This window comes from Mustelus asterias, chromosome 22 (genome assembly GCF_964213995.1).
Source record: "Mustelus asterias chromosome 22, sMusAst1.hap1.1, whole genome shotgun sequence".
Taxonomy (NCBI): domain Eukaryota; kingdom Metazoa; phylum Chordata; class Chondrichthyes; order Carcharhiniformes; family Triakidae; genus Mustelus; species Mustelus asterias.
Window position 1 is genome coordinate 30,963,196 of NC_135822.1, and position 25,588 is coordinate 30,988,783.

At 44.8% G+C, this 25,588-nt stretch overlaps 1 protein-coding gene across 1 annotated transcript; it reads right to left on the reverse strand.

Moving 5' to 3' along the window:
* Positions 1-216: 216 nt before the first annotated feature.
* LOC144510269 (proproteinase E-like) lies at positions 217-19,758 on the reverse strand. The gene is made up of 8 exons (XM_078239764.1): positions 19,722-19,758; positions 17,538-17,626; positions 14,732-14,829; positions 13,546-13,674; positions 9,148-9,284; positions 5,497-5,639; positions 2,118-2,270; positions 217-408 (listed from the first exon to the last, which is right to left on the reverse strand). Exons 1-8 carry the CDS (start codon positions 19,756-19,758, stop codon positions 217-219), a joined length of 978 nt encoding a protein of 325 aa, XP_078095890.1.
* Positions 19,759-25,588: the final 5,830 nt, after the last annotated feature.

Here is a 25,588-nt window from a genome sequence, read left to right on the forward strand (position 1 = left end):
TCCCCGTGACTGCGTGGGTTTCCTCCGGGAACTCCAGTTTCCTCCCACAGTCCGAAAAACGTGCTGGTTAGGCCATGCTAAATTTGCCCTCAGTGCATCCGAACAGGTGCCAAAGTGTGGCGACTATGGATTTTCATAGTAACTGCATTGCAGTGTTAATGTAAGCCTACTTATGACACTATCAAATAAACCTAAACTTGGCAAGACTCTGTGCTTTCAGGAGTACGTGAGTGAAAAAACATAGAAAACGGGAGAGAAATCCAAAACCGAACTGAAAACCTCGTAGGACAAGATGGAAATGTTGGTGGTTCTGTTATCTTTTTGAATCTTTCGTACTTTGAATTTCATATTCTCAATCACTTGTCTAGATGACCTGCCCTCAATGGTTTTCTTCACTAACCTTGATCTCTAGGTAAATTTATGATAGTGCAACAAAGATAGTGAACATAATAATTACTCTTCTCAGTGCATTAGCTATCAATATTATCCAGGGCCTCCACAAGACTCTCTCTCCCATCTTTGACAAGCGATAGAGTTTGAGGCCATCAAACCTCATTTTAGGTTTAATCAATGAGATAAATTAGTTTAACAGAAGATGAATAGCTGAATAAATAAGTGATATATAACCAATTTTTTTTATTCATTCGTGGGACATGGGTGTCACTGGCTGGCCAGCATTTATTGCCCATCCCTAGTTGCCCTTGTTGAGAGTCAACCATATTGCTGTGGATCTGGAGTCATGTGTAGGCCAGACCGGGTAAGGACGGCAGATTTCCTTCCCTAAAGGACATTAGTGAACCAGATGTTTTTTTCCGACAATCGACAATGGTTTCATGGTCATTAGTAGATTCTTAATTCCAGATATTTTTTATTGAATTCAAATTCCACCATCTGCCATGGCGGGATTCGAACCCGGGTCCCTGGAGCATTAGCTGAGTTGCTGGATTAATAGTCCAGTGATAATACCAATAGGCCATCGCCTCCCCTATATACCATATATTTACCTATTTACCATATACATGTATAGATAAAAAGTCAAAATTGTGAGACTAATTTTTCAGGCCAAGGATCAACTTTTACACGAACAATGCTTGTGGGATTTGTCGCCAGAATTAGCAAATGGAAATTCTAAAGATTCCTGGGCCTGCCGTTAAATGAATGAACTGTAGCAATTACTGGTATAATAATTAATAATCATTCATGATCTGATCACTTTAACAATTTAAATAACTGGAAACAGAACGTAAATGTAGAAATTTTTTGAGCACTTATTTAGCGCATTTATTTTTATTAGTATTTATGCATTTATAATGAAATTGAATCTTTAACATGTCCAGGATTTGGTTCTGAAATTCTTGGTCCTTGATCCCTGAAAAACTGAAGTTAGCGTTTACACGAGGTTTCAAAACATGAGAAATTGCGTAAAGGCAAAATACTGCGGATGCTGGAATCTGAAACAGAACCAGAAAATGCTGGAAAATCGCAGCAGGTCTGACAGCATCTGTGGAGAGAGAATAGAGCCAACGTTTCGAGTCTGGGTGACCCTTCGTCAGAACTTGTGTTTTTTTAAGGCCAAATATCTTGGGGTCAATTTTTACATGAGGTTCATGTTTGCACAAGTATATACTGTACATTTTTACAGTGAACCCAGCTGTTTTAAAAGGAAAGCAAGAAAATAATGGGAATATTAGGCAGTTCTTTTTCTTTCCTTTTCCTATTCAAGATTTTTTGCATACTTATATTTCACTGTGGGAGGCATGCTTCTCTGAATTATAAATCTCGGATGTCCCAAATTTAATCACTTGGTTCTTCAAATGTCGCTAAACACAATCATCTGGACTCTTACTAGCTGTCAAGCCCACTTAGAAATACCTGGCTACCCAACCCATAACTAAAAAAAAGCCGCAGAAAGTGCGTTTGTTCAAAAGTAGCTCAACTCCTCCCCCAAGCTTTGCAGAGAATCAATTGACCACACAACATTCGTACTGAATGAGCATTGGGCGAGATTCTGACTGTGGTGATTAGCGACTGAATTAAAGGAGCCTCCATAAAGCCCAACATGTCGGAATTACGCCATTTTTGCTAAACAGTACCCTCATGTTTAATATTTTGCTCACCGAATCTATCCAGGAATTGAAGGCAGATACGCGGGTGAAGACTGTGGGTTTCTTCAGAGTGTTGCAGCCCCAACCTGACCCAAAGCTGACTACACCATAAACATACCACAATCCATCAGCACCTTGGCAGTTCAAAGGACCACCTGAGTCCCCCTGAATTAAAAGAAGGATAAAGTATGTTAACCAGTAGCAACATTAGCAGTGGATATTATTATTAAACCCTTCCTAAACTGTAGCATCAGCAAAGACTTAATAAGACCATACAACTCCAGTGCAGGTCGACTATTTCAACTCTTAGCCCATATTTATTGGGCGGCACGGTAGCACAGTGGTTAGCACTGCTGCTTCACGGATCCAGGGACCTGGGTTCGATTCCCGGCTTGGGTCACTGTCTGTGTGGAGTTCGCACATTCTCCTCGTATCTGCGTGGGTTTCCTCCGGGTGCTCCGGTTTCCTCCCACAGTCCAAAGATGTGCGGGTTAGGTGAATTGGCCATGCTAAAAATTGCCCTTAGTGCCCTGAGATGCGTAGGTTAGAGGGATTAGTGGATAAATATGTAGGGATATTTATATTTATCCCCCGCACTCCTGATGGGGCAACCCCACTCAGGTTCTATCCCTGTAACCCCACATATTTACACTGCTAGTTCCTTTGATACTAAGGGACGGGTTGGCGTGGCCAGTCCACCTGGGCGGCGCGTCTTTGGACTGTGGGGGGAGGCCGGAGCGCCCGGAGGAGGCCCACGCAGATATGGGAAGAATGTGCTGTGAGACCTTGTCCAGTGCCGTAGTGACATAAGCTCCTCCTGCCACTCAGCAAGAGTCTTCCATTGTGGCAGAAAACTCAAAGGTGTAGGAGTGGAGTTAAGAGAGAAATCAGGAGGGCAAAAAGGGGACATGAGATTGTTTTGGCAGATAAGGCAAAGGAGAATCCAAAGAGCTTCTACAAATACATTAAGGGCAAAAGAGTAATTAGGGAGAGAGTAGGGCTTCTTAAGGATCAACAAGGTCATCTATGTGCAGATCCACAAGAGATGGGTGAGATCCTAAATGAATATTGCTCATCAGTATCTACTGTTGAGAAAAGCATGGATGTTAGGGAACTTGGGGAAATAAATAGTGATGTCTTGAGAAGTGTACATATAACAGAGAAGGAGGTGCTGGAAGTCTTAAAGTGCATCAAGGTAGACAAATCCCCGGGACCTGATGAAGTGCAGGGAAAAGCCTGGGAACTACAGGCCAGTGAGCCTCACATCTGTAGTGGGTAAGTTGTTGGAAGGTATTTTGAGAGACAGGATCTCCAGGCATTTAGAGACGCAAGGACTGATTAGGGACAGCCAGCATGGCTTTGTGAGTGGAAAATCATGTCTCATAAATTTGATTGAGTTTTTTGAAGGGGTAACCAAGAAGGTAGATGAGGGCAGTGCAGTTGATGTTGTCTACATGGACTTTAGCAAGGCCTTTGACAAGGTCCGCATAGTAGGTTGTTGCATAAGGTTAAATCTCACAGGATCCAGGGTGAGGTAGCTAAATGGATACAAAATTGGCTTGATGGCAGAAGCCAAAGGGTGATTGTAGAGGGTTGTTTTTCAAACTGGAGACCTGTGACCAGCGATGTGCCTTCGGGATCAGTGCTGGGTCCACTGTTATTTGTCACTTATATTAACGATTTAGATGAGAATATAGATGGCATGGTTAGTAAGTTTGCAGATGACACCAAGATTGGTGGCATAGTGGACAGTGAAGAAAGTTATCTCAGATTGCAACTAGATCTTGATCAATTGGGCCAGTGGGATGACAATTGGCAGATGGAGTTTAATTTATATAAATACGAGGTGATGTATTTTGGTAGATTGAATCAAGGCAGGACTTACTCAGTTAATGGTAGGGCGTTGGGGAGGGTTACAGAACAAAGAGATCTAGGTTCAAAACTCCTTGAAAGTGGAGTCACAGGTGAACAGAATGGTGAAGAAGGCATTCAGCATGCTTGGTTTTCATTGGCCAGAACATTGAATACAGGAGTTGGGACATCTTGTTGAAGTTGTACAAGACATTGGTAAGGCCACACTTGGAATACTGTGTACAGTTCTGGTCACCCTATTATAGAAAGGATATTATTAAACCAGAAAGAGTGCAGAAGAGATTTACCAGGATGCTACCAGGACTTGATGGATTGAGTTATAAGGAGAGGCTGGATAGACTCGGACTTTTTTCTCTGGAGGGTAGGAGGCTGAGGGGTGATCTTATGGAGGTCAATAAAATAATGAGGGGCATAGATCAGCTAGATAGTCAATATCTTTTCCCAAAGGTAGGGGAGTCTAAAACTAGAGGGCATAGGTTTAAAGTGAGAGGGGAGAGACACAAAAGGGTCCAGAGGGGCAATTTTTTCACACAGAGGGTGGTGAGTGTCTGGAACTAGCTACTAGAAGTAGTAGTGGAGGCAGATACAATTTTGTCTTTTAAAAAGCATTTAGACAGTTACATGGGTAAGATGGGTATAGAGAGATATGGGCCAAATGCGGGCAATTGGGACTAGCTTAGGGGTTTAAAACAAAAGGGCGGCATGGACAAGTTGGGCCGAAGGGCCTGTTTTCATGCTGTAAACCTCTATGACTCTATGACTCTATGATATGGGGGTAGGGCCTGGGTGGGATTGTGGTCGGTGCAGATTCGATGGGCTGAATGGCCTCTTTCTGTACTGTAGGGTTTCTATGATTTCTATGATTTGTAATTTCAAAGATGGGGAATATTTTCTATATCTTTAACCCAGCTCCTTGTCAGTTCACACATGCACACATTACATATATATATATATATGTATTCATATATAATAACATGCAAGATAGATGGACAGACGAACGGATGGAAAGACAGGCAGACAGATAGGTAAGCAGATAGACAGATGATAGGTAGATAGATAGACAGACAGATACATACATACATACATACATACATGATTACATACATAGAAATATATATATATACAGCTCCATCAGGAGCTATGGTTCACCCTTCAGCTCCTGGACCTGGGTTCAGATCCAATTGCGATGCTTGAAGAAATAAAGTAGCAGATTGTGACTCATAGAATAGAATCATAGAATCCTCACAGTGCAGAGGAGGCCTTTTGGCCCATCGAGTCTGCACTGACTCTCTGACAGAGTATCTTACCCAGCCTATCCCCGTAACCCCACACATTCACCGTTGCTAATCCGCCTAACCTACACATCTTGGGACACGGTGGGGCAGTTTAGCATGGTCAATCCACCTAACCTGCACAGTTTGGGACCCAGTAAGAATGGGAGAACTGTTAGCCCTGCTTCCCCCAAACCACAATTCCACACAAAGCATTTGAAACCAAATTATGCAGAGAGATTACGTACGTTACATCCAGACTTCTCATACCCTCCAGCGCACACCATGGTGGTCTTCACATTGTTACCCCACCAGTCACTTTGCTGGCAGATCTGATGGTCAACGATTGGCAGGAGCGCCTGTTGCAGCTTAGTGGCAAGTGGTCCACCAGCTACAGGAGTGCAGATAGAAATATTCATTCATCAGGAGAAATCAAATCGTCAATAAATAATGATTTTCACAACACAGCAATCAGAGGGATGTCATACTTAAAACTGGGTATGGGGAAAAGCTTGAGACACATATATACACTGACACACGCCTGATGGCTCTGCATACTTACATTATATACATTCCAGTATATTTCAATAAGACAGTGTTTGCTGTCTGGTGTGAGCGTAGTAATAACACCACATCAATGATTATATTAATAGGCTTTAGTAAGAATCGGGTGACAGCATGAAGGTTACGAAGAAAAGTAAGAACATTATTCTGACATGATCAAGAACATAAGAGATATAAGCAGAAACAGGTCATTCAATCTTACAAGCTGGTTTCAACAAAATCATGGCTGATTTTCTGCCTCAATTCCACCTTTCTGCACTGTCCCAATATCCCTTAATTTCCTCAATATCCAAAAATCCCTCGCGCTATGAGGCAGCAGTGCTAACCACTGTGCCACCGTGCCACCCTCTGGGATTCTCTGGGGTAGAGGATAGCAAAAATCAGTCTCTGTCTTGAAAATACTCAGTGACTGAGTGTCCCCAATTTAATGTAAAGTTGAAAGTTTATTAGTGTCACAAGTAGGCTTACATTAACACTGCAATGAAAGTACTGTGAAAATCCCCTAGTCGCCACACTCCGACGCCTGTTCGGGTACACTGAGGGAGAATTTTAGCATGGCCAATTCACCTAACCCGCACATCTTTGGACTGCAGGAGGAAATTGGAGCACGTGGAGGAAACCCCACGCAGACACAGGGAGAATGTGCAAACTCCACACAGACAGTGACCCAAGCCGGGAATTGAACCCGGGTCCCTGACGCTGTGAGGCAGCAGTGCTAACCACTGTGCCACCGTGCCACCCTCTGGGATTCTCTGGGGTAGAGGATGACAAAAATGTCCAGGGGTAGAGAATGACAAAGATTTACTGAGTGAAGAAAATTCTGTTCCTCTCAGATCAGAACGGCCAACGCCTTATTCGGCACTTGTAATGCTCAATTCCATACTGCTATACCAGGGGAAACATCCCCCTAACATCTACCCTGCCAAACCCTTGAAGAATTTTTAATGCTTCAATCAGATCATCTCTTTTTCTTCCAAATGCTCGGGGATATCTTTCTCATCTACTCAATCTCTCCTCAGCAATACCTATTTCCCAGACATCAATCTAGTAAGTCTTTATTGCTCTCCCTCTATCGCAAGTATATCCTTTCCTATGTAAGGAAACCAAAACTGTGTTGTCCCATCAAGGCACTATATAATTGTGATATATCTATTTATAACATAAAACTTCTATTTGTATAACTGCACCTCAGGTACTACAGCTGTTCAAGAAGGCAGCTCACCACCACCTACTCAAGGACAACTAGGGATGGGGCAATAGATGCTGGCATGGGCAGCGATGCCCAAATCCTGTAAATTAATTTTTAAAAAAGCACTTTGTCAGCCTTTAGTACCTTCCCTAGCTCTTCACGTGCTACGGATCATTGTGGAGCCTTTCACGGTTATGACAAGGGAAACATTGACACCAGAATAGCTGAACTCAGTCCTGACCTTCATCCACATACGTGTGTTTTCTGACATGCGTCATGGAGCAATGGGGACCATGGATGATTTTAATCCTTCCTGACCCAAAGGCACTGAAGGTAATTATTGCATCTTTACCGCGACCCAAAATCAACATGGCACAGACAGAGAGAGTCAAAGTGGTGCCTTGTTGGTCTAGAAATCTCATTGGGAAGTGACATCCACACAATCATTGTGTGGCTTATAAATATTACAGTTAGTTAAGAATATCCTAAAGTGAAGATAAAGGAGCATCTTTTTTATAAAACATAATCTCCTGCAACTTCACAAAATCACCCTGTATACAGAACAAGATCCCTTTATTATCAATACCATCGAAAAATAATGATGCATTAGAGTCGACATATGATATATTTCAAAATGAAAGTTTCTAGAATGCTATAGGGCGGTACGGTGGCATAGTGGTTAGCACTGCTGCCTCACAACGTCAGGGACCCGGGTTCAATTCCGGCTTTGGGTCACTGTCTGTGTGGAGTCTGCACGTTCTCCCCGTGTCTGCGTGGGTTTCCTCCGGGTGCTCCGGTTTCCTCCCACAGTCCAAAAATGTGCAGGTTAGGCTGATTGGTCATGCTAAATTGCCCCTTGGTGTCAGGTAACTGGCAGGGTAAATATGTGGGGTTATGGGATAGGGCCTAGGTGGGATTGTTGTCAGTGCAGACTCGATGGGCCAAATGACCCCCTTCTGCACGGTAGGGATTCTATGACTGTTGGAGGCAAAGCTACTAACCTTGATACTGGACTCTCAACTAGTGTATCAAAGGAACCTTAGCCTTGACTGCCATTGACATTTCCTTTCACTGATCGCATTTTCTCTCAATGTAGTGTCCTCGTTGTCTAAGGGTTGTCATGATATCATTATGGGACAAGGCAAAGAGGCAGGCACCAAAAAGTACCTCAGTCAGTGCAGGAATTGAGCCTTCACTTTGGGCATTATCCTGCATCACATTCTGACCATCCAGCTCACTGAGCTCACCAACCCCTTGTTGCGGCTTGGCAGTTCTTAAATTAACATTTTACCACAGAGGAAGGTAAATATCTGGAACACGCTGCCTGGGGAGGTGGTGGGAGCAGGTACGATAGCGGCACTTAAGGGGCAGCTAGACGAATACATGAATAGGATGGGAATGGAAGGATACGGACTCTGTAAGTGCGTACGGTTTTAGTTTTGGCAGGCATCATGATCGGTACAGGCTTGGAGGGCCGAAGGGCCTGTTCCTGTGCTGTACTGTTCTTTGTTCTAATCTGTAAAGGGAGCACTCGCTGGGGAGTGGGTTGTTTCATCTCAGTGGGAGCAAAACCCACTGTAGAAAGGTTCTTCCCAATGTTTAAGTGGACGGTCCCTTCCCTGAAACAGTTAATTTCAGGGCATTGGGTTAATCAATGAGAATACATTAATAGATAGTGGGGCGGCACGGTAGCACAGTGGTTAGCACTGCTGCCTCGCAGCGCCAGGGACTTGGGTTCAATTTTGGCCTTGGGTGACTGTGGAGTTTGCACGTTCTCTCCGTGTCTGCGTGGGTTTCCCCCCGGGTGCTCCAGTTTCCTCCCACAGTTCAAGGATGTGCGGGTGAGGTGGATTGGTCATGCTAAATTGCCTTATGTCCCAGGATGTGTAGGTTAGGGGGATTAGTTGGGTAAATACATTACCCCAGGGATAGGGCCTGGGTAAGATGCTCTATTGGAGTTTCGATGGGTTGAATGGCTTCCTTCTGCACTGCAGGGATTCAATGATTCTATAAAGGCAACAAAAAAACTCATGGAACAAAGTAACTCTCAAGTAAATGTGACATCATCATCAATTTAATTTGATGTTTACTTTCTTCCTGTTTGAATATCACCGCCAAGTTTGGAAAAGAAAGGTAGGCTACTTACTATACAACGTGCCCCATCCGCTCACATAGCAGGAATAGTTATTTGCAAAGATGTCACCAGCTGGAGGAATACAGGCAGTTTTGACCTTGTCATTCAAGGTTGCGGGTTTGGAAAGTTTGATCAAAGCAATGTCATTCCTAAATTGAAAAAGTTTCAGTCAGTTGCTATATCAGACTTGTTCCATATGGGCTGCCCTCAATTTAAAGGTGGGGGAGCACTTCAGCAGTCACGGGCATTCAGCCTTGGATCTTCAGGTAAGCGTTCTCCAAGGTGGCCTTAACGACACACGACAGCGCAGAGTCGCTGAGCAGAAACTGATAGCCAAGTTCCGCACACATGAGGACGGCCTAAACCGGGATGTTGGATTTATGTCACATTATCAGTAACCCCCACAGCTTGCCTCCTGGGCTTGCAGAATCTCACTAGCTGTTCTGTCTGGAGACAATACACATCTCTTTAACCTGTGTTTAATATTCCCTCCACCCACATTGTCTGTACCTTTAAGACCTGGCTGGCTGTAGGATTCGCATTCTAATCAGTATTCTGTAACTTGATTTTGTCTGTTTGCACTGTTTGAGAGCACATTTCCACTCCATCTGACGAAGGAGCATTGCTCCGAAAGCTTATGGTATTTGCTACCAAATAAACCTGTTGGACTTTAACCTGGTGTTGTGAGACTTCTTACTCAATTTAAAGAACAGTTGATGGCAGCGAATATGGCTTTTGCTACCTCTTAATAAAGATATTCTTGATGGTTGTCACTGGCAAGGGCCGCATTAATCGTCCTTGAAAAGATGGTGGTGAGTACCTTCTGGAACAACCACAGTCCATGTGGCGTAAGTAGTGCTTTTGATGTAGAGTTTGTTAGCCCATTTCAAAGACCAGCTAAGAGCCGTGGATCTGGGTTCAAGACCAGACCAAATAAGGATCAACAAATCCTCCACTGAAGAGCATTACTAAACCAATGAACTTCATGATCATTATTAATAAGACCAACATTTCATTCCAGATTTATTAATTAAATTTATATTCCCTCAGCTGATGGAGTGGGATTGGAACTCACATCTTGGGTACATGTATCCAGAATGCTAATCCAGTAACTTTACCATCCTGTTACTATTCCAAGCTTGCCAATGATCAGAGATCTACAGATTTACAAGGCATGGAGAAGGTGCCCAAATGGGTGGAAGGGGCTGAGGTCCTTCTGCAATCTCAGCAACAATATATCACCAGCCCTTCACTGTTGCTGGGACCTGGAACTCTCTTCCTAACAGCTCTGTATCAACGCCAGATGAGCTCCAAGAAGGCGACTCACCACTACCTTCTCAAGGACAGGAAGGGATAAGCAATCAAAGCAGGTTGACCCAGCAATGCCCCCGTCCCAGAAAAGAACAACAAAAGTGCTGAAAAAGGCAGGCTACAGCTGAGGGGGTTGTTGGAGAAAGAGCTGGAAAGCTTAAGAAGGAAAAAGACTTGAGTATTGCTGAAAAAAAGAGACATTCTGTCAAAGCTTTGCATCTCGCACTCATCAAGGCAGATTCGCAAGAATACCAAATCTGACCTGATGAGTACAAAATGAAAAGCTTTGACAGGATGTCTCTTTTTTTCTGAGCAATACTCAAACTCCGTGTGGCCAAACAACTATAAGGGAAAAAGACTTTAATCAATTGTTGAAATAATTGAGGACTTGTTATTTATTCTGCTATAAGTCCTTTGAACATTTTGCTTTGTTAAAATTGCTAAAGAAATGCAAGTTGTTGTTGTTTTTTGGATTTGCAGTGACCAATGAAGCTGAACATTGTAATCATGGCTAAATACACAGCTGAAGCCTTTCTCCTGATTTGGAAGAGGGACTGATTTCTTTTCCCCTTGAAATTAGTTCAGTGTTTCTACTGTGAAAAGTGATCGAATTAGAAAGTTTGGCTATCAGCCTGTATGCAGTCAAACAGACATTATACACACACACAAAGCGATAGATATGCAGAAAGACTGGATCACAGCCGCACAAAGTATTTAATCATTGCTGTCCGTTCCCAATCCCCTTAATCTTCAATCTCATCCCAGTCAGCTATTTTTATTCTCTCACAGAATTAATCAAAACTGCCATTGCTGTGAGCCTGCGACACATGTGTAGAATAACTCCAGTTTAAAGTAAAGAGGGAGAGCTTCAAGTCGAAACAAGTTACTCGAACTTTGTAAAACGGGGGAAACCATGGGGTCTATTAATGTCTGGAATGTGTTGCCCGGGGAGGTGGTGGGAGCAGATACAATAGCGACATTTAAGGGGCTACTAGATGAATACATGAATAGGATGGGAATGGAAGGATATGGACTCTGTAAGTGCACACGGTTTTAGTTCAGTCAGGCATCATGATCGGCGCAGGCTTGGAGGGCCGAAGGGCCTGTTCCTGTGCTATACTTTTCTTTGGTCTTTGTTTTTTCTTTGATAGTGGGCACGATGGTGGCAGGGTGAGAGGGTGATGGTGCGGGGGGGGGGGGGGGGCACTGGGAGAATTGGGCAGGAGTATTGCATTGTTTTCATTTTGTTTTATTCATTCACAGGATGTTAGCATCGCTGGCTGGGACGGCATTTATGTTACAGTGATATAAAACATCGGTTAGGCCACATTTGGAATACTGTGTCCAATTCTGGTCGCCACATTACCAGAAGGAGCCTTTGGAGGGGGTACAGAAAAGTTTTACCAGGATGTTGCCTGGTATGGAGGGTATTAGCTATGAGGAGAGGTTGAATAAACTGGGATCGTTCTTCCTGGAAAGACAGAGGCCGAGGGGGCGACCTCATAGAAGTTTATAAAATTATGAGGGGCATAGATAAAGTGAACAGTTGGAAGCTTTTTTCCCAGGGCAGAATTGACAATTACAAGAGGGCACAAGTTCAAGGTAAGTGGGGAAAGGTTCAGTAGAGATGTGCGGGGGAAGTTTTTTACACAGTGGATGGTGGGGGCCTGGAATGCACTGCCAAGTGTCTGGATAGACACATGAACAGGCAGGGAATAGAGGGATACAGGTGGTTGGTCTAGATAGAGCAACCTGATCAGCGCAGGCTTGGTGGGCTGAAGGGCCTGTTCCTGTGCTGTACTGTTCTTTGTTCATTTATTGTCCATTCCCTAACCACCCTCCATTTCAGAGAGCATTTCAGAGTCAACCACATTGATGTGGGTTTGGAGTCACATATAGGCCAGACAGGGCAAGGAGGACAGATTTCTTTCCCTAAAGGACATTAGTGAACCAGATGGGCTTTACGACAATCGACAACGGTTTCATGGTCACCGTTAGACTACTGAATTCAAATTTCACCATCTGCCATGGTGGGATTTGAACCCAGGCCCCCAAATCTTGCCCTGGGTCTCTGTATTGACTAGTCCAGTGACAATACCACTATGCCCCAGTTCGTGGCATGGGGAAAACTATTTGCAATTAAGTTGGGGATGGGAAGGGCACGATGTGGGAATCTTGCCTCCGAGTGGCGGGATGTCAATTAGGATCATTACTGAGGCACTGGAGAGGAATTGTCCCTGAGTTCAGGGATTTAATGAGACTTGCAAGGCTCTTTCGTGCCCCCTGAAGGAGGTCCAGCAAACATTGGCAAATTTGCCTGCGATCTCCCCCTGAGAGGGGGGAGCTTCCTCCTCAGGCACTGAGTGCCCGCTCAAGGGAACCGGTATCGGAAAGGTGGATTTGCTGAAAGCCAGCTCCCTGGCCTTGCCTCCAAATCCCCTGCTCGCCTTCTCTGGCTATTCCCTCACCATGATCACCCCATCCCCCTCTCACCCACCTCCTCGGCCTGGGCCATGACACAGTTATGTTTACTTGTAATTTTCCTCAACAGGCACTCCCTAGTGAGCGAGTCACTGTCCATCATCTGACCTAATATCTCCTCATGTGGCTCAGGTCATGCTTTGTTTCATAAGAGTCCTGCAAAATGCCTTGTCAGAATTCAGTGTGGGTGGTACAGTGGTTAGCACTGCTGCCTCACAGCGCCAGGGACCCGGGTTCAATTCCAGCCTCCGGTCACTGTCTGTGTGGAGTTTACACATTCTCCTCATGTGTACGTGGGTTTCCTCTGGGTGCTCCCACAGTCCAAAGATGTGCGGGTTAGGTTGATTGGCCATGCTAAATTGCCACTTAGTATAAGGGAGATTAGCAGGGTAAATATGTGGGGTTACGGGAAAATGGCCTGGGTGGGATTGTGGTTGGTGCAGACTCGATGGAGCGAATGGCCTCCTTCTGCACTGCAGGGATTCTACGATTCTATTATGTTAAAGATGCTGTATAAATCTAAGTTGCTGATTCACCGATTCACCCCATCATTTAAAACTGCAAGTCAGTTCGACACTTGAGCCCAGACAGACTGGAAAAGCAAGCAGAGCTTCTTACCCACAGGACAGGCAACTGGGGTTCCACTGAGGGTGAACGAAGATTTTGGCAGCAGCGATGGTCTCTTCCGAACCTTCTTGCACACGCCTGTCATACTCCCCCAGCACCACATAGTAAGACCAGGACGAACTTTGAGGATAAGATGCAATATTAAAAGAGTGGAGAGAGTTTCACAATATAGAGATACATTTTCACCTTTAAGACCTCTTTAATTAGAGCATCAGACATATGGCGGTGGTGGGAGTCTCGTGGCCAAATTCCCGATAAACCCGCAACATGAAAAATACCCTCGTAATCCTAGAGTCTTGGTGTTGAGCATAGATGCCAAACAGTTAGAGCATTTATATAATATATGATATATTGGGTGGGATTATACGGCTTTGGTCCCGAAACTCTGGGTCTGTACTCGTTGGAGTTTAGAAGGATGAGGGGGGATCTTATTGAAACTTACAGGATACTGCGAGGCTTGGATGGAGTGGACGTGGAGAGGATGTTTCCACTATTAGGAAAAACTAGAACCCGAGGGCTTAACCTCAGGCTAAAGGGACGATCCTTTAAAACAGAGATGAGGAAGAATTTCTTCAGCCAGAGAGTGGTGAATCAATGGAATTCACTGCCGCAGAAGGCTGTGGAGACCAGGTCATTGAGTATCTTTTAGACAGAGATAGATAGGTTCATGATTGATAAGGGGATCAGGGGTTATGTGGAAAAGGCAGGAGAATGGGGATGAGAAAAAAATTAGCCATGATTGAATGGGGGAGCAGATTCGATGGGCCGAGTGACCTAATTCTGCTCCTATGTCTTATGGTCTTATGGAAACCGTAAAATCCCACCCGAGGTCAACGGACCTTCCCATTGTCTGCCCCTTGCCCGCTCCAATTCCCATGACGGGTTAGGTGCATTGGCCATGCTAAATTTTCCTTCAGTACCTGAACAGGTGCTGGAGTGTGGCTACCAGGGGACTTTCACAGAAACTTCATTGCAGTGTTCAAGCAAGCTTACTTGTGACACTAATAAATAAACTTAAACTTTAAAATGATAACGTGTTGTCTGCACTTTTAAGGGAAGCAGTCTCCTGGGTGAATATCCCCTGTAGAATAGTGGACAGAAGATTGTTGCACAAATGCGGTTAGCCCACATTGGGAACAGTACTTGTAAAGGTTTATCTCTCGGGCAAGGTACTCACGTGATGCAGTGTCCCGCTGTCAAAACCCACTGACTGTTAATCAGGCTTCCTCCGCAGGTGTGGGCATAATATGACCCATAATCCAATTGCAAGGAGACCTGCCAATAAATCAGAAGAATCAATGATAAATACCGACACATCTACCACTGTCAAACAGCCAGGTTCATCCAAGGTTTCACCCTCAAACAATGGCGCAACTTCTATTCGGTCCCTGACACATTCTAATATGGTACATGCAAGGATTAAAGGTCGAATCAGGATTCAACGTATTCAAAGTTCGAGTGGCACGGTGACACAATGGTTAGCACTGCAGTCTCGCAGCACCAGGGACCAGGGTTCAATTCCCGGCTTGTGTCACTGTCTGTGTGCAGTTTGCACATTCTCCCCATTTCTGCATGGGTTTCCTCCGGGTGCTCCGGTTTCCTCCCACAGTCTGAAAGACGTGCTGGTTAGGTGCATTGGCCATGCTAAATTCTCCCTCAGTGTACCCGAACAGACGCTGAAGTGTGGCGACTAGGGGATTTTCACAGTGCTTCATTGCAGTGTCAATGAAAGCCTACTTGTGACATGAATTAATGAATAAATTTTAAACTTTTCTGAGCCAGGGTCTAATGCTCAGCTGACTGAATTTCCCAAAGGTTTTTTGCAATCTAGAGAGAATATTTCTTTAATTTCCCTTCTTCCTCACCCTCCCCTCTCCTGATCAGCTTGTTTCTTTCTGAGTCCATGGGCTTAAGCAGCTCTTTGGTACTTCACCCAAAGGATTGATCTCCGCAGGGAGTTTAGGTCGCGAGCCTTGAGATCCTGTTTGATTGCAGAGGGCATGATCAACAACCCCAACTTATATTAGTATAGCATCTGTAAATCTTCCCAAGGCTTCACGGAGGGGAAGGGGGGTGGGGGGGATCGTACAAAATTTGAAAACCAGCCACATAAGGAGAGTAGGAGTGATGAACCTGGATTAGGAGCAGCCGCCAAAGCAAGCTTGTGAATGAAGGGAGCACACAGATACTAACCCAGGTGTAAGGGGGGGGGTTTAGAATAACTCGGGACTAAAATATAACAACAGATCAGAGTGAACAGAGTGTAGAGAAAGTCACAAAGTGCCTGGAATATAGTTTACAAAGTTTCTGCTTACATAGAGACACATATAACCACTGTTAGAGAATTTAGACATGGACTTTTTAATATTCTGTATAAAAAACATACACCTTGGTCAATGGTACATGCTCTAAGGCATGATGGGATGTAGTCAAGTAAAAAGAACCACATTCCTCGGAACAATGCAGCGACTGAGTGAAGGGAATAGAAACTCTTATCAGTATGGACTCCAAAGGTCTCAGATGGTTTCAATGAATAGGGGATACATTATACCAGATAAGGATGTCTGGAAGAAGGTCAGGTGACCGTGAGAAAGACTTCAAAAGTCCAGAACTCACGTAGTCCCATGCTGCCAGAGGGTAAATGTAATTGGCCAAGGTAAATAAACTATACTAATAATGATTGGCTCATACCCGGCTGGTCTGGGTGAAGGGTGGGCAAATGGTTTTTGAAAATTGTATAATTGTAATACTAAGAGTGATATAATTTCAGAGTGATTAGGAATGCCACCAAAGTCGCTCTCCCTCGTATGGTGAACCAAGCTTGGGAAATAAAGAAATGCCTTTAACCAGAATACTGTCTCTGCGAGTCTGTGTTAGCTGTAATTAAGTGAAAGCCAGCTCAATACTTAATCTCTGAAAAAAGCTCCAACACCAGGATCCATCTTGAATTCCAAAACCTTATGGACTGTAAGATGCCTTTTGGACCTCCTGTGGTTGTGAAATATCTTTTATAAATGCTTTAAAGTCTTTATTTCTATCCTTTGAACCTTTGATCACCTAAAGCAGACAAACTTGCCACAAATGGTCAATAGATGATAATCAACAGTGGCAACCCAAGCTGATTCTTATTCCCTTCCTGACTTATGTGTGGTCTGGGCAACTGTGGAACCTCTGTTGCTGCCACTGCTGAGATCAACCTACCCTTGGATTGAACTCAATATCTCATGGGACAATGCCACAGTGCACAAACATATTTACCAGCAAGGCATGAGAAAGCTAAGGGTTTTGCTTTTCTGACAGCGATGGCATTCCATCAATGATGATGAAGTGGAAATGGTCAAGGACCTCAAGTTTCTAGCTGTCCAGATCACAAACAATATGTCCTGGGCCATCCAGGCCGATGCTATAGTTAACAAAGCCCACCAATGCCTTTGCTGTCTCAGGAGGCTAAGGAAATTTGGCATGCCCACTATGACTCTCACCAACATTTACAGGTGCACCATAGAAAGCATCCGTTCCAGATGTATCACAGCTTGGTATGGCTCCTGCTCTGCCCAAGACCGCAAGAAACTACAAAGGGCCGTGAACGAAGCCCAATCCATCACACAAACCAGCCTCCCATCCATTGACTCTATCTACACTTCCCGCTGCCTCGGAAAAGCAGTTAGCATTGTCAAGGACCCCAAGCACTCCAGATATACCTCTTCTACCTTCTTCTGTTGGGAAAAACATAGAAAAGTCTGAGGTCACGTACCAACTGACTCAAGAACAGCTTCTTCCCTGCTGCCATTAGACTTTTGAATGGACCTACCTTATGTTAAATTGATCTTCCTAGCTATGACTGTAACACCACATTCTGCACCCTCTTATTTCCTTCTCTATGAACGGTATGCGTTTTCTGTATGGTGCGCAAGGAACAATACGTTTCATTGTATCCCAACACACGTGACAGTAATAAATCAAATCAAATCAAAGTAACTCACCTGCCAGGGCCAGCTATAGGGTCTAGCGTCAATTCCATTGACCACTCTTGTAGCAAGAGGTGCGTAGGTGGGATTTCCACAGGCATTGGCTGAAAAGACAAATGTTCCGTTCACATCGATATCAGTAAAATGGGGCATTTTTATCTTGCAGTTTGGTGATTAGATCGTAAAGAAGTGTTTAAGATCATAGAATCATAGAAACCCTACAGTACAGGGAGAGGCCATTCGGCCCATCGAGTCTGTACCGATCACAATCCCACCCAGGCCCTACCCCCATATCCCTATATATTTACCCACTAATCCCTCTAACCTACACATCTCAGGACACTAAGCGCAATTTTTTGTATGACCAAACAACCTAACCCGCACATCTTTGGACTGTGGGAGGAAACCGGAGCACCCGGAGGAAACCCACGCAGACACGGGGAGAATGTGCAAACTCCACACAGACAGTGACCCAAGCCGGGAATCGAACCCAGGTCCCTGGAGCTGTGAAGCAGCAGTGCTAACCACTGTGCTACCATGCTGCCTTTGCTGCAAAGATCGATTAGACAGTTTAGAGAAGGTAAAATTGGAGCATTACTTCAACGGTCGAGCGGGGCAATGGGATAAGGGGCACAGCTTCAATTTGGTCAATAGGGAAATTCAGGAGTGATATTGGGTATCATTGTTTTACACAAAGTGTATTCATCACTCGGGATAGACCATTCCGGAGGGTAGTGGAGGCATAGCCTTTACCTTGTTCCAGGTGGAAGTTGTGCATTGTGGCAGGTTTCGGTTCCTGAACAAATAAGCTAAAATGGGGCAAGTAACCTTTCTTGTTTGTTTTTACCTCAAGATCTCTTCAGCGTTTGGTGGCTTATCAAGAAAATGTCTTCCGTGCAAAAACTAATTCAAGTGTGAAATCAAATCATACTCCCCCTTTCTGAACTCATTGAACCCTTCAGTTTGTCTTTCTGACTTCACACTCCACTCTCTTTTTATAGAATCGTACGATTCCTACAGTGCACAAGGAGGCCATTCGGCCCTGTGGCCCTGAGGCTGGGCAGTCGTGCAGGTCAGGTGGAAAGATTTTGGTGGGGTAATCTGTCATTTCGGGACCTCATGTTCCAACAGGATTCCAACATTACTGTTCTTTTGCATGTCTGCTCCCACTATGGGGGTACTAGTTACACAAAATAGCAAATGTTGACATCAGATATCCAATGGCATCCATGCCATGATCAGCATTGGCTAATTTTCTACATTTTCAGTTGAATTAGAGCAATAGGACCCCTACAGGATAGTAAGAGGCCATTTGGCCCATCAAGTCTGCACCGATTCTCTGAAAGAGCATCCCACACAGGCCCTTCCCTCAGCCCTACCCCCATTACCCCACCCATTTACCATGGCCAACGCACCTGACCTGCACATCTTTGAAAGGAAAGGGGCAATTTAGCATGACCAATCCACCTAACCCGCACATCTTTGGACTGTGGGGGGAGACCGGAGCACCCGGAGGAAATCCACGCAGACACAGGGAGAATGTGCAGACACTGCACGGACAGGGACCCAAGGCTGGAATCGAACCTGGGTTCCTAGTGTTGTGATACCACAAAAGATACATAGGACAGGATTTTCCAGTCACGCCTGGTTAGAGGCTGGAAAATCCCATCTGAGGTCAACGGGCTTTTAAGCGATTTGTCAAATGTCAGTGCAGCCCGTGACAATCCCCATGGCAGACTGGACCAGAAAATTTACCCCTTGGTTTAAAATAAGAAGAAACTACCCTGGGTTTTACACTTGAAGTGTTTCTGAAACTTGTCTCTATCAACTTATATTCATCAAAATGCAACGATAATTCACCCTTTCTCATTTCAGAGCGCCCAGATATTTTCCCAGATCAGATGCACAGCAATTAGATGCAGAATGAAGCTTCCTCTGCTTTGCTGCAAAGATGCCTCTTAGCCTGAGGTACAGGAAAGAAACACAACTTTAAAAGAGCCCCCCCGGTCCCCCTCCAGTGTGAAATGTCCCAATCCCACAATCATTACGCCCTTGGAGCAAGAATGCTAAATTATGGTCAGCTTGGAGCAGTAGGTCCTGACTAGGATCGAGACTGAGGGGAATTTCTGCAATTCCCACAATGTTATAATATCCATATTCAATGGGGCCCAATCACAATTCAAACATCAGTCAACTTACCACCGGCCACAAGCAAGAGAACGAGCAGGGCTTCCATTATGCTCCTTTGGTATGGATGAAATAAAACGATCAGCGTCCATTTTATATCAACTCGGACGCTACAAAGTCAATCATTACCTTTCCAGAATATTAAAATATGCTTTAAAAATACTGGAGCACACTTTATCGCACTGGACGAGGATACTCCCCCTGCAGATACGGGTCAAGGTTACACTATTTTTGTGTTTTGTATAAAACCTGTGGATGAAGTCTGTCACTGAGCTACCCAGCAGGAAGGTAGCAATGGCATTTTAAAAAACTGCCATATTGTGTTCAAAGTGGCCCAATGGTTAACTTAAATAACACCTTTTAAAAGTGTTAGATTAGTTTAGAAAAAGGTCAGAGTGAAGACAGCTGTGACCTTTTCTCTGCATATTTTGGTGTTACTGTCCATTTTTGTAGGACTTCGCTGTGGGTGACAGTATCATTCTGCCATTCACACCTCCTCGAGACACATTGTTCCTTCACTTCATAGAAATCATAGAAACCCGACAGTGCAGAAGGAGGCCATTCGGCCCATCGAGTCTGCACCGACCACAATCCCACCCAGGCCCTACCCCCACAAATTTACCCGCTAATCCCTCTAACCTACGCATCTCAGGACTCTAAGGGGCAATTTTTAACCTGGCCAATCAACCTAACCCGCACATCTTTGGACTGTGGGAGGAAACCGGAGCACCCGGAGGAAACCCACGCAAACACGAGGAGAATGTGCAAACTCCACACAGACAGTGACCCGAGCCGGGAATCGAACCCGGGACCCTGGAGCTGTGAAGCAGCAGGGCTAACCACTGTGCTACCGTGCCGCCCTTGTTCCATTAGCATTCTCTTTGGCCTTTGCATCAATCTAGTGTCGGGGGAACGGTGCCAGAGTGTAGTGTCCAGGCAGTGCGGGAGGAGTGGTGAGTGTTGCATCTGGGTGGGGGAGGGGTGTTGTGTCTGGGTGGGAGAGACGGGCGTTGCATGGTGGGGGGAAAGGGGTTCCATATGAACTTTCGAGCACTGGGGCAACCTTTAAAAGTGGCGCCCCGATCTTCAGAAAATGAAGTTGATGGGGGGCTCGATCAGCACCCTCCCCTCTGGCGTGACGTCATGGGACGTACCCATTGCCTTTTTTTTAACTATGCCTCCAGCAATACGATGGAGAAAGTTACCATTGGTGCCGGCACCTTCAACACTGCTTTTCCCACCCGCTTTTGCCGATGCTCGAGAAAATTTCACCTCTGGAATCTCCTGGGGCTTTCACCCCATGTCAAAATGCCCTGTACATTTTTCACCAAGAGTTGGTCACCCTGATCCTTTTTATGCTGTGGCTAATTGAAAATTGATAGTTTTGTTTGAGTCCAGTCCTCATTTTTCTCTCAATTTTTGTCTAAAAAAAGGATCCTTTATGGGGCTGTTGTTCTAAAGTCACATAGTTTTGGTCATCATGCTCTAGATGCAAGGCTAGACTATGAATGTTGGCTGTCTTTTTCATTTTGGAGAATTTCCTGTTCTTCTGAGCGTTGTAGCATTTACTTCCATGACAGTAGATAGGATGTCCATTCAACATTCAATCCTCCAATAGTGCTGCGCTCCCTCGCTATTTTAAAAAATTCATTCATGGGACATGGACTGTCTGAACAGCATTTATTGCCCATCCCTGGTTGCCTGAGGGCAGTTGAGAGTCAACCACGTTGCTGTGGCTCTGGAGTCACATGTGGGCCAGACCAGGTAAGGACGGCAGATTTCCTTCCCTAAGGGACATTGGTGAACCAGATGGGTTTTTCCAAGAATCGACAATGGTTTCATGGTCATCAGTAGATTCTTAATTCCAGATTTTCTTTCTTGAATTCAAATTCCACCACCAGCTGTGGCGGGATTCGAACCCGGCTCCCCAGAACATTAGCTGAGTCTGGATTAATGGTCTGGTGATAATACCATTAAGCCATTGCCTCCCCAAATTAAGTAAGTATATTTATTAGTCACAAGTAGACTTACATTCACACTTCAATGAAGTAACTGTGAAAATCTCCTCGGCGCCACACTCTGGCGCCTGTTCGGGTAAACTGAGGGAGAATTTAGCATGGCCAATTCACCTAACCTGCACATCTTTGGACTGTGGGAGGAAACCGGAGCACCCGAACGAAAACCATGCAGACACAGGGAGAATGTGCAAATTATTATCATATCAAGTCTAAACTATGTATTCAAGTCCTAGAGCAGGATTTGAATTGGTGGCACAATGGTTAGCGCTGCTGCCTCACAGCACCAGGGGCCTGGGTTCAATTCCTGGCTTGGGTCACTGTCCATGCGGAGTCTGCACATTCTCCCCGTGTCTGCGTGGGTTTTCTCCGGGTGCTCTGGTTTCCTCCCACAGTCCGAAAGATGTGCTGGTTAGGTGCATCGGTCATGCTAAATTCTCCCTCAGTGTACCCGAACAGGCGCCAGAGTGCGGCGACTCAGGGATTTTCACAGTAACTTCATTGCAGTGTTAATATAAGGCTACTTGTGACACAAATAAATAAACGTTTTAAAACTTGATTCAGAGGACAAATGCTACACACTTATCTAAAATACCGTACAATTAAGAATTCTGTAATAAGTGACGTGCTCAAAAGTTCCGTCTGACCTCCTTTCGAAGGTTGTATGATGCTTAGTGGGGAGAAAGTGACACCTATCTAAAGTATACAAGGATATCAAATAAAAATTCAGAAAGGTCTCAATGTTCCCACAGAGAAAGAAAAATGTGGGATGGAAAGTAACAGGAAACACCTGTGTTCGAATAACTTAACCAAAACAAGTAATGCCAATGCCAGCTACTTCCATTTATCTGAATTAAATCATAAATATGTCAATACAACTGTTTGATTCACATGGGCTTTCGGGAAGAATCATGGCTGTTTGGTGGAATGAAGGAATCCATGAATGGGTCGGCCATGCTTGGGGGCTGTGGAGCGAATGAGCTTGATGGGCCAAATGGCTTTTCTCAAACTCAAATCGCATGTTAACCTTGCAATTCACAAGCTTGAAATCTCAAACCAGAAGGAAAATAATGCGGGGGGGGATTTATAACATTGAGGAGTACGTGGTTGGGATTCTCCGGCTGCCGTGCCCCAAGACGGGAAATTCCCGTCCAAGCTCAAGGGACCTTTGACTGGTCCCGCTGAATTTTCTGTCTCGCTCGCTACGATTCCCGCAGCGGACAAGACAGGAGAATTTCGGCCTGCGCCTTTAGGGGCACAAGAGGAGGGGCTAATGTCAGGAAGTAATGATTGGAAGTGCGCTCCAATGCACTGACTTAACTCAGGTGCATCCGGTCTCATGAGTGTCACCCCATGTGGAGAAGCAGGTTCGTGATTTGAATATGTAAATCCCTGAATGGCTGTGATATTTCCATGGAACTGTTGATAGGTCTGTGTGGCCAAAAAAAGATAAAAAAGAAACTAGCCAATTTTAATCTCATTTTCCAGCACCTGGTCCATAGCCTTGCAGGTTCCAACGCTTCAGATACAGATCCAGGTACCTTTTAAATGAGTTTAGCATTTCATCCTCAACCAGCAATGTAGGCAGTGAATTCCAGATGCTCACCGCCCTCTGGGTGAAAAAACTTGCCATTATCTCCTCTCTAATCCTTCTACCAATCACCTTAAATCAATGCCCCCCGGTATTGACCCCCTCAGCTAAGGGAATCAAGTCTTTCCAGTCCACCCTACCTCTTCTTCTCTCTATCTCAACCTTTCCACACTCCAATGGTGCATAGGTCAGACTTTCACCTGCTTCTGTAGTGCATTATTCCTGGAACAGGTCGCTAGTCTGTCTCCAGGGGCTTATAATGTGAAAGGGTTTACACCACACCAAGCATAGCCACATCTTTACCCTACCTAGGCCCTTCATAATTTCGTACACCTCAATTAGATTACCTCTTCGCCTCCTTTGTTCGAAGGAAAACAACCCTGGCCTATCCAATCTCTCCCCATAACTGCAATTTTCAAGTTCTAGCAACATTCTTGAAAATCTCCCCTGCACTCTCTCCAGGACAATTATGTCCTTCCTGTATTGTGGTGGCCAGAATTGTGCACAAAATTCCAGTTGTGGCCTAACCAGCGTTTTATACAGTTCCATCATCAGATCCCTGTTTTTGTATTCAATACCTCACTCAATACAGGATAACATTCCATATGTTTTCTTGACCATCTTGTCCACCTGACCTGCCACCTTCTGGGATCTGTGGAAATTCACCACAAGGTCTGTCATTTCCTCAACTCCTCTCAATATCTCCCTGTTTATTGAATATTTCCTTGCTTTGTTTGCCCTCCCCAAATGCATTACTTTACACTTTTCAGGTTTGAATTCCATTTGCCAGTTTTTTGCCCATTCAACCAAGCCATCGATACCATTCTGGAGGCGACAGCTATCCTCTTCACTCTGAACTAGATGGCCAATTTTTGTGTCATCTGCAAATTTCCCCAAATAACATACAGGCAGTAATGCATGGACAAGTTGGGCCAAAGGGCCTGTTTCCATGCTGTAAACCTCTATGACTCTATGACTCTATAAGGACTACAAGGTATGGGTCAGAGGCTCAGAGCTACAGTCAGAAAGAAATAATGGTAATGCTAAAAACAAGTCAGCCACCACATTTAAGTCCAAATAATCAATAGATACAACAAGCAACAAGGATGCCAACACTGAGTCCTGTGGAACACCGCTGGAAATCATTTTCCATTCTGAAAAATATTCAACAACCACTACCCTTTGTTTCCTGTCGCTGAACCAATTTTGGATCCAACTTGCCACTTTCCTCCTCATCCCATGGAATCTCACTTTTCTGACCAGTCTGTCATGTGGAACCTTGTCAAATGCTTTATTGAAATCTATGTAGACAACATCCACTATATCATGCTCACCAATCATCCTTGTTACTTCTTCAAAAATTTTATTTAGTGAGGCACGATCTTCCCCCAAACAAAACCATGCTGACTATCCGTACCTTTCGAAGTGACGGTTTATCATGTCTCTCAGAATTATTTCCCATAATTTTCCCCCTACCGAAGTCAGACTGCCTGGTCTATATTTTTCTGGCTTATCCCTCGCACCCTTTTTAAATAATGATATAACATTTCAATTGGCTTCTTAACATAATGGTACCATAGAATCCCTACAGTGCAGAAAGAGGCCATTCAGCCCATTGAATCTGCATGGACTCTCCAAAAGAGCACCTTTCCCAGACCCACCCTCCTGACCCCCTGACCCACCCTTCCTATCCCTGTAACCTCTTGCATTTGCCATGGCCAATCTACCTAACCTACACATCTTTGGACAAAACTGGAGCACCCGGAGGAAACCCACGCAGACACAGGGAGAATGTGCAAACTCCACACAGTGACTCAAGGCTGGAGTTGAACCTGGGTCTCTGGTGCTGTGAGGCAGCAGTGCTAACCACTGTGCCACTGTGCCACGCAGGTTTCCTGAAACTTGCCATCAAAACCAAGCCAAGATAAGAATGTTAGTTCGTGTGGTTCAGAAGACACCAGACAGGCAATAGCAATAAATACTCAGTCCTGGAAGCTGCTTTCTTACCTCCCATTGGGAGTACTTGTGGGAAGAGGATAATTCCTGCATTTTGGAGATATTAACCTTCAGGATCACAAAATGGCTGCCATGGATCGAAGTCCCAGGAGCAAACGAGAGCAAAGTGAATAGCAGAGCAAAACCAGGCAGAGATGGAGAGATTTGCAGCTGATCAGCAAGGAGGGTGACAGTGGAGATAGAGACAGCAGAAGGATCAAGGTTTCAGGAGGCACGATGTAACAGGGTTGTACAGGCACAGCTTCATTGAGCTCTTG